This window comes from Cibotium barometz, chromosome 51 (genome assembly GCF_041138505.1).
Source record: "Cibotium barometz isolate CiBa-2024 chromosome 51, ASM4113850v1, whole genome shotgun sequence".
Lineage (NCBI taxonomy): Eukaryota > Viridiplantae > Streptophyta > Polypodiopsida > Cyatheales > Cibotiaceae > Cibotium > Cibotium barometz.
Genome location: NC_141096.1, coordinates 31,902,401 through 31,918,790, shown reverse-complemented (window position 1 = coordinate 31,918,790; position 16,390 = coordinate 31,902,401). Strand labels below are relative to the sequence as shown.

General features: G+C 45.0%; 1 protein-coding gene across 1 annotated transcript in view; it reads left to right on the top strand.

Annotated features, from left to right (window-relative positions):
* The first annotated feature begins 4,882 nt into the window (after positions 1 to 4,882).
* PBA1 (N-terminal nucleophile aminohydrolases (Ntn hydrolases) superfamily protein) overlaps positions 4,883 to 16,390 on the top strand; it is a 30,293-nt gene continuing 18,785 nt past the window's right edge. The window contains exons 1-2 of the mRNA XM_086787417.1: positions 4,883 to 5,040; positions 5,156 to 5,222. Coding sequence (XP_086643543.1) covers positions 4,993 to 5,040; positions 5,156 to 5,222 — 115 coding nt within the window. The 5' untranslated portion in view covers positions 4,883 to 4,992. The remainder of the gene's footprint in view (positions 5,041 to 5,155; positions 5,223 to 16,390) is intronic.

Below are 16,390 nucleotides of genomic sequence, written 5' to 3'. Positions count from 1 at the left end.
GCTCTTGTGCTACAAATCTAAGTGGTAAGACTGCCCTTCATGATCATGGCCACACTTCAAACGGATAAATTCAACGGCATGGGATTTCACACATGGTAGGATTTCACACATGGTAGGTTAAGATAAAATTCACCTTAATGAAAAAGGACTTGTGGTCAATTGCAAATGGTAAAGAAAAGAAACCTTCAACTAGAGAAGGAGAGTGAGTGTGGTTGCTAAAGGATGAAAAAGCTATGGCTATTATAGCCTTAGAACTCAATGACAACTATATATATCATATAGCGATGCCAAGGATGCCACTGATGCATGGAACACACTAGACAAGATATTTGGGAGCAAGGGTAAGCACTCTAAGATTGGGTTAAAGATCAAAATTTTTGAGTTAAAAATGAAGCCCGCAAATACTTTTCCTACACACCTCAACTATATAAAAAGTTTGATGGCACAATAAGGAGTGTTGCCTAGTGAGAAATATGGTCACCTTGTTTCAACCTTGAATTTAAGAAAAAGCAAGAGAACTCTTGTCTTAGTTGTGAATCTTCAAGCCAAACTAGGGAAGCGGTCATGTTGAGGCATAGGTAGAGGCCTAGGAGGGGTCAAACCATGTAGCTCATATGACAGATAGGATTGAGGCTCTTGGAGTCAAACCATGTCATCGCTATCTTACCCAGGAAGAAGGTTATCAAATTGAGAAGGGGTGTTAAAATGGCAATTTGATATTACATGAAGGTATTGTGAGAAGAGAATCTAGCATCTAGCACAAGTGGGCATGTGGCTTCTATATTTGTGGAGAAGTTTTAGGAAGAATGATGGAGTAATCAATAATGTCATTTCTACTATAGTTTTGGCTATATAAGAGTCGTGCTATTAATCTTATCGGTAAATCAAATGGTGTAATATCAACTCTATGCGTTTGCTATTAATCTTATCATAATCGAATGTTGTAATATCAACTCTATGCGTTTCATTGGTGTTCGACACTCTCTCTCCCTCAGTTTTTTCTACTATCATGGCTTTTTCATTTGAGCCTCCATAGCTCCTACCTTTGTATCTCTAATGCTCTAAAATCCAAGACTCTGACATCAGATCCCATTCTTACACATAGCATCCGTGCCTCATGCCAACACTTTGCATACTTGTATTCGATCCAATTGTCTTGTCTTCTCTTTTTCATTGGGTCTTGTTCTTGCTCAATCTAGATCTCTTATCTGTTGCACTAGGGCGACTTGTTGGTGTACCAACTATACTAGGGCCAGTCAATAAAAAAACATTTGGCTTTGTGAAGATGCCCACCAAAGAATCCTCCACCTTGTCCAATCAATTGGGCATCCCAATCAGAGTCCATGGGGCTATGAGATCCATGCACTCAAATGGAGATCTTCACACAAAGTAATCAACCATGCTCTATATCTCCCTCTAAGGCATTCGTGTTACTCAAGCAAGGTAGATATGCCCAAAAGGGCAAAGCAAGTAATGCTTCCCTTCTTTTTGTCGACATTGCCATGTTTTTAAAAAGAGGCTCCTGGATGCTCTCTAATTCTTCCCTTCGTTCTATATCGACATCATTATGCTTTCAGAAAGAGTATGAAGAAGCACCTAAATCCATTTGGCCATGTCTAGCAAGCCACCCATAGTTTGCAGTTTATCAATGTACATGCCATACTAGGTGTCCGAAATTCTTCCATTCTTATGGACAAACCAACCTCATTCACATGCGCCTTATCAATTGGCCTTGTTACACATCAACAACTTTCTAAAACCATGTGTAAAAGTCAAAGAAAGCATAATAATAAGTGTCGAAGAAAGTAGAGTGTTTTCATCGGAGGAAGCTTCTAAAGGGGCCCAACTTCTGCCCAATGCCCATGCATGCCACCTATAAATATATCCACGGGCTTTGCATGTAATAGACACATAGGTGGCGTTCTTTCATAAACATGCATTAGGCATCATCGAGCCACTGAGATACATTTTTGGATGGGCGGCCCATGGCGGGTGTAAGCGTGGCCCATGGTATGACCCATTATGTGGACCTTCCTCAAATCATTTTTTAAGAACTTTCTATGGCCTCATCTTTGACCACACTACCCATTTGATCCACATTACCTCTATCCTAAGTGCTTGACAATAAAATCCCTCAAACCTCAGAGGCCGCCCAGCTTCTTTATAGACACAGTTATGCCAAAGTCCCTTTGGTATGCCTAAAACAATCTAATGACCTTGACTCTCCAAGAAAAGGGTTATCAAGTAACTGTTGAAGAAAGCAGTAAGAGAGTCAAAGAAAGGAGTTGAGTTTGAGAAGTTCATCCACACAAGTACCCTTTCCACCCATTTTCCACACACGTCACCTACGAGCATTATAATTTTTTCACTTCTTGCATCTCACGGCACACACAATCACATGTACGTTGTCAACGCTAACCCTTTAGGTACATCTCTAGATGGGGGGACCATGGCCGGCTTGGGGGAACCCATCACCTAGAGAACCCTTGACCTTGCCAACAAGCTTTAGCGTTTGTAACCTTTTGCTTGGACTCCACTTTATCACCACCATAACCTCGCCTTAGCTAACGTCTATGCCATGAAGAAGCCTTATCTCTCAGCATCACATTGTGAGATCCACATATACTCCTATGTTGTGCCATGCCATCTGTCCTTGTAAATCATTCCATAGGCGTTTGGGCACTCATTCTGCCAATCACAAGGTGTAGACCGCTTCTATCAACTACCTCATGTTGAAGGGTCCATGCCACTCCCACACCAACGGAGGCATGACATGAAGAACCTCTACTTCTTGCCTATCACTTTTCATGCCACATCGACAAGCTACTTGCCACCATCAGACTACCCAAAACTTCCAATCACTTTGCCTTGCATCTGGGTAGGGCATATCTTAGACTATCCACACCTTTCTACCTCAGCAAAGCAACTTCACCACTGACTTAGGTGACGCAAAGGCACGATCTCACCATTAGGAAGGGGCTATGTTAACCACTCTATTGATTAGCATGGTTTCACTTGCCTGACCTATCGTAAGGCACTTTGCCATCTTACCCATGAACATGCATTTACCTTTTGTAAGAGGGCAGTGGAACATATAAAACAGCCTTACCATGCACTTAATGTGTCAAACACTAAGTTCAATGACTTAATGTACTCAAAGATGGAGATTATCTTATATGACATGTATACAAATAGCAAATGGATCAACCTTCTATAATGTGTACTAAAAATGGAGACTACCTTATATAACATGTGTACGTACAAACATTGTGCATAAAGAAGAATGAAATATTGGATGTATCAATTGTAATCATTGCCAATCACATCATCCAAAATAACCATACATTATCATTCCATGATTCAACAAAGGGATCAATCGCACCACAGATGTGTAGTTTTCCCAACCATTATATAGTTATTGGGCAAAGGATTTATTATTGTTGATACCTTAGACGTTGAACAATCTTGGAAAAAGCATTCTATATTAATGTCTCCAAGGTCTATTTTAGTGAATATGATTTAATTCCACATGTGGGAGAAGGAGCCACACACATCAGGGGGGACATTGCACCCCATGTTGTGTCTCTTGATTATTGTCTTGGTTTTGGTCTATGCTTGATTTTGTATTTATAGTACTTAAACTTAAACTATTTTTTTGGTTAATTTGGACAAGACAAATCTCCATTTGTAAGAGCCTCTATTGTTTCCCATATCTCATGTGCAGATACTTGGTCCTAGCAATGTAATCGCGCATCATTTCTGCCTCCTCCTGCTTAAGGTTATGTACAATGGGGATCCATTTGACTCCACTAGGTGAGAATCCCACTATGAAAGTGTGTCTCAAGTCCTCGTTAGCTAGCCTTTTCAAGTATGTTTAGTGAACTAAGCCACTAGCATGCTTTGCCTTTAAAGTTCGAATGAGTAGATCTTGGTGGGATCATCAATCGTCCCATGGCCTCACAACTTTGATCGAACTTCTCTAGGTATTGAATGAGATCTCCAGTTCCATTAAATTTAGTCATCATCCTTGAGATGTGGATTGGCTTGGATTTACGTGCTATGTCGCAACCCCCACTTTCCCATTTCGAATGCCATCCTTAGTATGTCTTTTGCGTATTCACACAGTGGGGGAACATAAGGAGGTGGTTGCACGAACCCTTAGTTTTAGGGTATGGGATGTCTTGCCCTAAGGGGTTGGCGTGCACAGTTTCCAATGATGCTTGTCCTTCTTCAGCCTGGCTTTGAATTTGTAGGCTCGTTTTTGCTAAGGACACATTCTATGAATGCTCACATGGATCCCTTTGTGATGACATTGGCTCTTTATCCCTCCTTGAGTTCCGAGTTTCTCGTCGAAATGGAGAAGAACTAGAACTTGGTTCCGTGGTAAAGGCACTTCTATAATGAGCTCCTGTGGGGAGCGAGACTTTTGCTTGTGCTGTGTGCACTTGTTGTTGGGTGTATTACAGTGCACTTATCCCTGGTGGTACAACAAAAGAGATATGTCCCATTTGCCATAACCGTGATTGCTGGGTTGCTTATCGGTCTTTACACACTTTGAAAAAAGGGGAGAAAATCCCTAAAAAGGGGGAGAGATCTTCTCCGCCCATGCTCATGAGACTCCCCATCCATCCCCTCGCCTATCCTAAACGTAAGGGTTGGTATGTAAGCCCTCTTAGAACATCAAAGGACATACAAATTTTTGATCCTGGGATTTTGTTTGCCCTTTCTTATACTCCCCCTCACTCCACAAAGGGGTGATAGGAGAGAGTTCCTCTTTCTTATACTCCCCCTCACTCCACAAAGGGGTGATAGGAGAGAGTTCCTCCTTGCCAAAATAAAAAAAAAGAAGAATAAACAGCCCTAAGTTATAAATTTTTTGCCTTATATATAAAGCGTATTTTGGGTGCATATTTTGCTTCTTTCTCACGCGCTGAGAGTTGTTTCATTCTTGCACAGAACAGAAGTTCTACTGCTTGATTCAAACGTGCGACCATGGAACCCTGGACACCTGATTGGTCGAAGGCACCCCACTCCATGGGAGTGCGTCCTCCTACCCCCTAGATTTATTATTATTATTATTTTTTGAAATTTCTGTGGGCTTCATTATTCATGGATTTTCAGATTTATTTTTGTTTTTCCTTCTTTTGGGCTGCAGACAACTATCATGGCTGTGCAGTACGACGGAGGCGTAGTTTTGGGAGCAGATTCGCGCACTAGCACTGGTAAAGAAATAGATAAGCTTTTTCTGGACCTTTTTTTTTTTTTGAGAGTCAGATTTTGTGTTTTAAAATTATCTGGCATAGCATATGGGTTTCCTGTTTTGATATAGTTTTATTTTTTACTTTTCATTGGGACAAGGTATAAATCAGGGTTGTGGGTTCTTCAGCACTCAGAGCTTTTGAATCTTACAAAAACTTGATGAATTGGAATGAATTTGGCGAGTGTAGTTTGTGCTCCCTTTCTAGAGAGTGGCTATGAGTCACTAGTTGTTAAAATGTCCAATTGTTTTGTTATGAATAAAAGTTATTGGGGAAAGGGTGATTTGCTATAGATGCTATATGGCTCGGGAAAAGTCGACAGCATATTAGCTTCCCCACGCATGACAGAGGGCTCAAGAATCTGGTGAATTCTTTCAGATTGTGAAGGGAAAGGAACATAAGGTTTTAGGGTCAAGTTGATTGTGGGAGTGCAACACGGGATTCCAACTGAGCATACAACAAACAGATAAAATGACCCCACGGGACACAATAATTGATCCTGCAACACTAGGCTACTATGGTTGCTCTTTGAAACTGTCATGGCCCCCAAACTTAGCACATAGGTTGTTAAAAGGACAAGCAAGTCTTGGGCCAATGAGGTTTTCAATTCTGAGATTACACTGTTTGACATTTAGGGGGCTCATGTAATAGAGTTTGCATCACAATAAGGGCTACTGGAAGTTCTGAAGAACATGTTAAGTGTACAGTGTGTATACGTGAAAGAAATGAGATGCTCATCGGAAACATTGCTTTGGGCTTTTCATCTTCAGAATCAAGCCATGGTGCTTGACTATGTGATGCAAGAGAAAATAATTGTATGTTGTTCGCACAAATCAGAAGTTAAGGTCTGGTGTGCGCTTTTGGTGAGGCTGCTAAAGGTTGCATGGGATGTAAGTGCAAACAACAGATCAGAGTGCAGGTTATGCACGAGCTTCTCTCAAACTTTTATTGAAGAAGACCGTCTCAGCTCTCAATACTCTTACACTCCCTTTGTCTTTATGCAAGGAGATTTAAGTTACAAATATGAATAATGACATTGGTTGCTAGATAAGGTATTCATAAGATTCGTAGCACTTTCTTTCTGATCCATCCAAAAACCTAGTTGTCAATGGAGCCTAGTGCTTTACAAGGCAGCTCGACAACATTTTGATCGCTCCAAAAACCCACTTGTCAATGAAGCCTAGTGTTTGATAAGGCAGCCCAACAACATTATGTGTGACATAAATAGCCTGACCCACTAGTCTCACACACCTGGAGGGAAGTGAACACAAAACTATCGTTTCGAGACCACGCACAAATAGGGGCTCTCATACTAGAGCTTAGCTCACACCCTCACAGAGACCATGACTCAAGCCTCCTTGGGTGTGAGCACACAAACATGTACAGGTATGCGAACAGGCACGAGTACACGAACAGGTACTGGCATTCCTTATCCACCATGCCTAGTCTCCACACAATACCCTCATGATCAAGGAGTGAGGCTTGGAGGTTCTTTCGTTGAACGTAGCGGAGGTCAACGTGATTACCCCCTGTGATTACAGTCTCTTCCTTTTCAAAGCTTTGGGTGGCGTAGTAGGAGCAAGGCTTGGGGTTTTGTCACCTCGGTTGGGCAACCTTCTTTGATACCCTCTCCACTTGAAGGAGCTTTAACCTATGTGGGTCGACCTTTTTGAGGAGGAGTTTTAACTTATTAAAGGTATTTACAAAGAGTTATTGTCTTACAATGAACAACGTGTTTGAACCGTGTGGGATGAGTGCAAAATGTTCGGAAAACCTCTAGACCAATTTGTTTTCTCCTACAGGGAGTGCATTCTTAAGTTAAAGATTATAGATGACTGTCATAAGGTTAGGGGGTTTATCAAGATTTTGGACTCGTAGTACCCAAGATTTTACTGACTCCCTAGGTTGTCGCTAGTCCTCTAGCTCCCAATCCTATGGTTGGTGCTATTGTCAGGTGGGAGCTCGGAGATAAGCAAAAGGGCAACCATGCTCAAGACTTTTGGCTACGTAGGTGGCTAGAGAGTCGTTGGTAGTACGGAAGATGGGTTAGGGAAGAGGCCACTTGGTGAGCTCGTTTTTCGTTGACTTTGTTGGATAAGCAAGTGGAGGGATTTAGCACAGGCATGACCACGAGCATCAAGTTTGAAGCTCGTCGTACTAAGTTAGTGATCTAGGGCACAAAATTTGTGCAGATTTTATGGTTGCCTCTCTTGTCTCAGGGATCTAGTCGTTTCACAAGTTTATCCCTACATAGATTGGGAACAACACACTTTTTGGATTGCTTGAAATGTGTCCAGGGCTTCCATGATCATAAAATGTGAGCCAGGGATACGTAACTTTCTAGGCATTAGCAGGCTAAACGAGAGATTCGAGAGGTGCACAATGTGCGGTGATCTACGTTTAGACCATTGAGATGGTTGCTAGTGCTTCTGAGAAGTACAAGGACCTGCATGACCTTTCTTCGGGACAATCTCCCCTCCATCTAGATTGGAGAACCACAAAATTGAGCTCCTCCTAGGTGTCGATTCCCCGAGCAAGTTTCCATATTGCCTCTTCAAGGCCATGGAAACGGAGTTGGACTTTAACTCCAAGAGTTTTTGCAATTTGGTTTCATACGCTTTAGTGTGTCTCCGTTCGCAACCCCGATCCTTTTTGTAAAAAAAAAGAATGGATTCCTTTGACTTTGAGTTGACTATCACGCTATCAATAAGCTGACAGTCAAAAGCGAGTTCCCAATGACTCGGATTGACTACGAATTAGGGTATCAGAATGCACTGCGGAAATGAAGACAACTATTGTACAGAGAAAAACACAGAAGAGAGAGAGAGAGAGAAGCTGTGTAACTCTGCTATATACACATAAGAAAATCCCAGAATCTACAATGGAGAGTGTGGAGGGCAAGGGGCCATTTTATATGGCCCCAGGCTGTTGGTCGGCTAGTCCAGAATAGGTCGATAGCAGCCATACGCTCACGACTAGCAAAATCCTAGTCGGCCAGGTCTGCAGAAGAAGTCGGGCTACAAAGAAACAAGTCGGCCAGCAACTGGATCAATCGACAGCCCCAGCCCAACCACACCCAAAAAAATGGAAAAAATACGTGGAGAGTGAGGGAAAATGGGGGAACACCAAAACTGGGCGGGCACACCCACAACAGAGGCCTTGGTGTAATATATAGACAGGAGATGACTGCTAACACCCCCTCTTAGCTTCTAGATGTGGGACCAACCCCAGTGAGTTGGAGTGCTGCTGGAGCATAGCTTGAGGTAGAGACTTCGTGAAGAGGTCTGCCGCATTGTCCTCCGTCGAACAATAAAGAAGTAAGATGTCACCAGCCAAGATCTTCTTTCGAACAAAGTGATATTGTATCTCTATGTGCTTGGTCTGGGCATGGAAGGCCGGGTTCCGAGCAATAGCGATAGAGCTTTGGTTATCGCATTGGATGACCGTGGGCTCCTTCTGTGGAAACCCAATCTCGCCAAGCAACCTCCGTAGCCACACAACCTTGCAAGCAGCACCACAAGCAGCCTGGTACTCTGCCTCTGTAGACGACAAGGCAATAGTTGGTTGCCTCTTGCTGCTCCATGAGACAGCTCTTGAGCCGAGGGTAAAACTGTAGCGTGATGTAGATCTCCTCGTGTCTGGATCTCCTTCCCAATATGAGTTACTCCAGCCTTGGAGTCGGACTCGGTCCTTTGTTTCCCCTCTAGTGTCGCAGAAGAGTCTCAAGATTCTTCGTACCCTACAGATACCGCAAGATCCGCAATCCTGCGTCCCAATATGACTTCAAAGGCGTCCACATGAACGAGCTCAACAGCCCTGCAGGAAAGCTCAAGTCCAATTTGGTGTTCAGCAACCAGATCAATGAACCAACCAGCTTCCGGTACAGAGAGGCATCAACCGGCTCACAAGGATCATTCACAGTAAGCTTCATGTTCGGCTCCATCGGTGACGTGATAGGCTTGCAGTTCTCCATCCCAAAGGCCTCAAGTAACTCATGGACATACCGCTGTTGAGACTCGAGAGACAAAGAACCCCCTCTGGGTCTGCCAAATCTCCAATCCCAAGAAGAAGTGGAGTAAGCCTAAGTCGGTCATCTCAAACTCCTTTGACAAGGCAACCTTCAGCCTAAGTCGATCATCTCAAACTCCTTTGACAAGGCAACCTTCAGCCTAAGTTGGTCATCTCAAACTCCTTTGACAAGGCAACCTTCGTCACTGCTATGTGCTTCACATGACCGCCAGTGAGAATGAGGTCATCCACATAAAGGATGATCAATGTGACCAAACCGCTTTCTCGAAAGAGATATAAGTTAAGATCTGCAACGGATCTCTGAAATCCAATCCGTAGAAAGAAGGAATCAATCTTTTGATTACAAGCCATGGGAGCCTGCTTAAGACCATACTAGGCCTTCCGCAACGTATAAACCATTCCCTTTGATCTTGGAACCTGAGGCTGCGCAACATACACCTCCTCTTGCAGGTCACCATTAAGGAACGCGGATTTCACATCCATCTGATAAACGGGCCACCGTTGAGAAGAGGCAAGAGCAAGGGCAAGAACGGTCCGAATCGTGGTTATTCTCACTATTGGTGCAAAGGTATCCTCATAGTCGATGCTAGGCCGCTGAGCATAACCCTTAGCCACAAGTCTGGTTGTGTGTTTGTCCACCGACCCATCTGACGTATACTTGGTCTTAAAGACCCACTTGACACCAATGACTGACCGTTTTGACGGCCTCGGAATCAACTCCCTAGTTTTATTCTTCTCTATTGCATCCAGTTCCACTTGCATGGCTTTCCCCCAAGTATCCTGTGAAAGTGTAACATGCAGCGGAAGTGTTCGTAATTAAGGATCCTGTCACACAAATTCTCACACCGCCTTCTGTATTCTGAGTTTCGTGAGTTTAGCAATCTACTTTTATGACTTCAAACTTTAAGAGATTGAGAGAGAGATATGGGGTCTCGAATTACCCACTAAAGGGCCCCCTATCCCGTTACCGGAATAGTATTTGCTTTATTACTTTGAAGAGACTGACTGTGGATTGACGATAAGCCAAACGCAAGATCTCTGAGGACCAAGAGTTGGGCTGAATTGTACACGGTTGTAGAAGCACCAATGATGACCAATCGGCGTCATGTGCAGAGTGTGTATCTATCGTGTGTACACGCACACAAGACTAGCTTTGAGGTTTGGGGAAGCTTGGAGCTAGGCAGGCTGATTGGCGAGTTGAGTTAGGGATAGACTAATGGGCAGGCACCCAAGTATGGACGAGCAGGCGCCCAAGTGTGGACGCCCGATGACCGGCCAAGGGCCTATAAAAGGGTGGCCAAGGTTAGTCATTAGTTTTCAGAGTCTCGCATGTCTTTGTGAGAGCTCTATGGTCGAGCTTGGATCTAGTGCAAACGTGCACTTGCTTTATGCAGCTGAGGCCGGCAGCAGTCTTGAGGCTCGTGAGGGTAGCTTCGTGGCGGTATGGGACGTCACGAGGTAGAGATTGGTCGGTATGTCCATCTAGTTAGCTCAGCTCGTGGCTCGGTGGGGACAGCCAAGACTTGTGGGCTTGCCCACGGCTGTCAAGGTTGGGAGGTGAGTCAGGCCTACACCCCCTTCACGTTTATTTGGTTTGTTTGCAGGTTTCGAGTCTTGTACCAGGAGCGTTCTACGAGGTGATCCTATGGGGATTTTGTCAAATTCCCACCGGATCTCCTCGTAGAACGCTCCTGGTACGAGACTCGTAGGTTTCGAGTCTTGTACCAGGAGCGTTCTATGAGGTGATCCTACGGGGATTTTGTCAAATCCCCACCGGATCTCCTCGTGGAATGCTCCTGGTACGAGACTCGAAACCTGCAAACAAATCAAACAAACAAGAAGGGGATGCAGGCCTTACTCACCTCCCAACCATGACAGCCGTGGGCAAGCTCACAGTCTTGGCTGTCCCCACCGAGCCACGAGCTGAGCTAACTAGGATGACGTACCGACCAATCTCCACCTCGCGACGTCCCATACCGCCACGAAGCTACCCTCGCGGGCCTCGAGATTGCTGCTGGCCTCGGCTGCGTAAAGCAGGTGCATGTCTGCACTAGATCCAGGCTCCAGACCATAGAGCTCTCACAAATCACGCGAGACTCTATATCATAATGACTAACCTTGGCCTTCATTTTATAGGCTCTTGGCTGGTCATCGGGCGTCCACACTTGGGCGCCCCCCGTCCATACTTGGGTGCCCGCCCGTTAGTCTATCCCGAACTCAGCTCGCCAATCAGCCTGCCTAGCTCCAAACTTCCCCAAACCTCGAAGCTAGTCTTGCATGCTTATAGCACACGGTAGATACACATTGTGCACATGACATACTCTCCTTCCTCTAAGAGCTCACTCCTGAGCTCACTAATAAGCTAGGGTAATCTCTCTGAAGAGTAGTCAATGTCTCCCATGTAGCGTCCTCCTCAACACGATCCTTGCACTTGATCTTGTATTCCGTGATAAGCGTATTACGCAATCTTCTTTCACGAAATCCAAGAATCTTTTCAGGTTCGTGTGGAACAAATGTCATGTCCTCGACATCTATGATTTCTTGAGGAGTAACCAACTGGTCTGTTCCACCTAGTACTTCCTTAAGTCTACTGACATGAAATACAGGATGGACTTTCACATGAGAAGGCAAATCCAATTCATATGCAACTGAGCCAATCCTTCGTGTAATACGAAATGGTCCACAGTATCTAGGGGATAATTTCGGAGATCGACCTGTCCGTAAAGTCTCAGAATCTTTCGGAACTCGCAAATACACCATCGTTCCTTCAGAGAACTCTCTGGGTGAACGACGTCTATTAGAATAAAATCTGTCTCGGTCTTGAGCACTTCTAATAGATTCCGTTGCAACTTGTAACATTTCTTGCATATCTTGCAAAAAATTACGTGCTGCATCATGCTGAAGTCCTGAGAATCCCACTGTAACAGGTGATCTAGGTTGAAAACCATACATAAGCATGAAAGGACTAAAACCTGTACTCGTATGCTTAGTATTGTTATAAGCAAATTCTAACATAGGAAGATAATCCTTCCACGAACTCTGTCTTTTGGATACATATGCTCGAAGCATATCCTCCAAAATCTGATTCACTCTTTTAGTCAGGCCATCAGATTGAGGATGATATGAGGAACTCAAATGCAAAGTTGTTTCCAACTTCTCAAAAACAAGTTTCCAAAAATCACTCGTAAACTTAGAGTCCCTATCATTGACTATGTCTTGAGGTAACCCGTACAGTCTAAACAATTGCTCGATAAACTGTCGTGCTAATTGCGTAGCTGTAATAGTCTTTTGGATCGGTAAAAATCTAGCCATTTTTGTCAAGCGATCTACCACAACCCAAATAGAATCGTGGCCTTGATGTGTTCTTGGCGATCCGGTAATAAAATCCATGGAAATACTTTCCCATTTATTACTTGGGATTTGCAAAGGATGCAACAACCCAGCCTGTCTAAAGCGTTCAGCTTTATTTGCCTGACAAATTTGACACTTGAGAACATAATCTTCTACATATCCTTTCATCTTTGGCCAATAAAAAGTGTGTTTCACTAACGATAGCGTCCTGTGTACCCTAGGGTGTCCGGCAGAAGGGGCGTCGTGACACTCCTTAAGAATCTTGGACCTAATGTCCGGGATCTGTGGTACACAAATTTTGTCATTACGGAATCGTAAACCATTCTGAATCATCCACTGGCCTCCTACAGCCTGAATGGTAGGCTTGTAGGCATATGCTCACTTATGGTAGTGCTATGTGTGAACAAGGCTTAACCAAGGGCACTTTTTCCCATGTGGTTTTTCCCCTTGGACATCAAGTGTTAAAGGACACTCTTAACATATAATATTTTGTACTTCTATACTATATGGATGTGGCACACATGCAAGGGTTGACTTGCATTTTGTGGATACCATACTTTTGGCTCTCTCTCTCTCTCTCTCTCTCTCTCTCTCTCATTTCTGTGTGTGAGCTTCTCTACCCTGCACTTAACCCTAATGTGCAGGTTTGTGTGTGTGAGTGTGTGAGTCGAACACCCAACATTTGGTATCAGAGCTAGGAGCTAGCTCTGGAGTAGTGCCTGTGGAGAATCTGCAGAAAAAGCCGACGAAATTCCGTCCAATTCTGAGCTCTGGGGCGTTCACTGGTTTTCGCCGCCCAATCGCCGCCCAGCGTCGCCACTTTCGCTCCTCTGGTCGCTGCCGCCGCCCAGCCGCGCCCGCGCTTCTACTATGCAGGGGCCCGCCACAGCCCAGCCCAGCCGGCGGCAGTAGTGCGCAGGCGACCACCTCCGCCCCTGCCTCGGCGGCGCTACTGCTCTCGTCGCCCCTCTCAGCCGGCGCCTCTGCTGCTCCGCCACCGCCCAGAGCTGGCATCCGTGACGGCCGTCGCCCAGCAGACGGTTGTCGCCTCCACCGCTCGGTCTTCCGCACGAGCCTCCGACTCTGCCTGCTCGACTGTTGACCCTGCGCTCAAGCGTCGACGACTACAGGCCCCCGCCAACCTGCGCGCTAGCCCTGTGCCTCTGTTCGCTCCTTGCGCCCTCCGTGCTAATCCACGCCTGCCTCGTCGCCTTTGTTCGACGCCAGCGACTCCAGCACCTCCCGTAACCGGCTCCCGCCTGTTCGACTTGCCAACTCCAGCGACGTGCTCGCTTCCGCCCATTGTTCGCACCCTCTGACCTGAGTGCCCGACGCCTGTCGACAGCTCCTCGACACTCTCTTCACGCATCCATCCGGCTACCCGCACCAGCTTGCAGCTCCGTGTGTTCCTCAACGTTGATTCTCCAGCTGCAACGACTCCCTCCAACAACTGTTCTGCACGACTTGGCTAGCCTGCTGGCCCGTTACCTCTACTCGACTGTCTGCTCACCACCAAGCACCTGCTTCCTCACAAGTGCTGCCAAAGGTATTCTCAGTACAAATTTTCGGTCAAACACAAATACAAAATTTGCAGCCATACCAGTGCAGGTCATATGCAGATTTTGCAGACACTTCTGTGCAAGTCAGATTGAAAGGAAAATTGCAGGTGCAATTTGGGGGATTTCTCAATTTCAGGACAAATTGAAAAAATTGGGCATTTTGATTTGCCTGCAATTTGGGGGTTTTCGAAATTCAAGTCAAAATCAGCAAATTGAACCTCTTTCATTTGCAGAAATTTGGGGCTTTTGTGAAAATTGGCCAATTAGATGCACATTGAAGCGATTGGAGTGCATAAAAATTGGGGATTTTCAGATTGGAGCATGTAATTGGGCATTACAGCTGCGATTTGTCGCGTATGTATACACATTGAATGTAATTGGACAATTTGGTGCAGGTTTACACTTGCTTTGGTTTGCAGGCATACATTTGCAAAGGACATTTGGTTGCCTGGCAGTGCACATTGGTGCTTGGTTTGCTTGCAGGTATATTTTGTTGACATGGCACAGAATGCTACAGATGTATTTGGTGTGCTCACACAGGAGGACAAGCTGGATGGATCTAACTACTCTCTCTCTGGAGTTTCATGATCCATAATTTGCTGGTAGCCAAAGGGCTTTGGGGCATCGTGTGGGGTGATGACACACGCCCACTTACCATACAACCAGCCACGCCTCAAAGGGGAGGTGCTCAAAGAGCTCCTGATGTAGAACCTGCTCCCACACAAGAGCAGAAGAGATGGGACTCCAGAGATGCACAGGCCATGTCATTGATAGCCCTTTCAGTGAAAAGGACTATTATTCCGCACATTCGTTCATGCAAGACATCGAAGCTTATCAGGTACGCAACGAGGCAAGAGTTGCCTACTTGAAGAGGCAATTGGATCTTCTTTCTATGGATGAGGGTGACTCTATGGCAGATCATCTCACCAAAGTGAAAGATTTGCAAGAACAATTGCTCAACATTGATGAGGTTATCCCAGACAGACATATGGTCACCAACACTCTTCATTCTTTACCGAGGAGGTGTTGATCCCGTCACTTTTGAAGAGCTCGTGGGTTTACTCTTGCAGGAAGAGCAAACAAGAGCAAACTTATCGAGCAACCGTGGTGGAGAAAAGGCATTTACAGCCAAGGATAAGGGTAAAGCAAAGAGCTTTAGGCATGGGGGACAACAGTCTAGCAAGGCTGGTCATGGACAACTCTCTTCTAGTGGTGAAAAGTCTGACAAAGGGGATGCAAACAAGCCCAAAAAGAAGGGCAAATGTCACTACTGCCATAAGCTTGGACACTACATCAGTGAATGTAGGAAGCGCATTGCAAAAGAGAAAAGGAAAGAAGCAGGCAATGCAGTAGCAGACTCTTCTGACGACAAAGCACAGCAATCAGCTAATGTAATCCAGGAAGAGTACACTTTTTTGGTCACATGCACTAGTGACACACCAAGTGGGTTATGAAATAGTCACTTCTGGAACACGATACAAAGGCTTGTATAAGCTGGACAGCTATGACAAGCGCAGTTATGATGCAAATACAGTGGCTGCCCACACTCCTGCTATGCATGATGCAGAGCTATGGCATGCTCGTTTTGGGCATGTAAATTTTCAGAGTTTGATGCTTTTGCAGAAGCATCATATGGTTGATAATATGCCGCCTCTTGAGTCTCCACCAAGACATGTATGTGAGGGGTGTATTTTGGGAAAGATGCAATGAAAACCATTCCCCAAAGATAGAGCTGTTAGAGCTGAAAGTAAATTACAGCTCATACATAGTGATGTATGTGGTCCAATGCGGACACCATCCATAGGGGGGCATCTTTACTTCGTCACATTCATTGATGACTACTCCAGATTTGCTTGGGCTTACCCTTTGAAAGCGAAAGCAGATGTGTTTACATGCTTTCGACACTTTGTAGCAATGGCTGAAAATATGTGTGGATGTAAAGTCCAAACATTCCGCTCAGATAGAGGTGGAGAATACATGTCAAATGCATTCAAGGATTATATGCTTCAAAAGGGCATCAAACACCAATGTACTGTGCCTTATACACCGCAGCAGAATGGTGTAGCTGAAAGGAAAAATAGATCTCTCATGGAGATGGCAAGATGCATGGTGAAAGCACAAAAGTTGCCTCACAAATTTTGGATGGAAGCTATAATGTGTGCAACTCATGTGTTGAACAGGTGTCCAACAAAA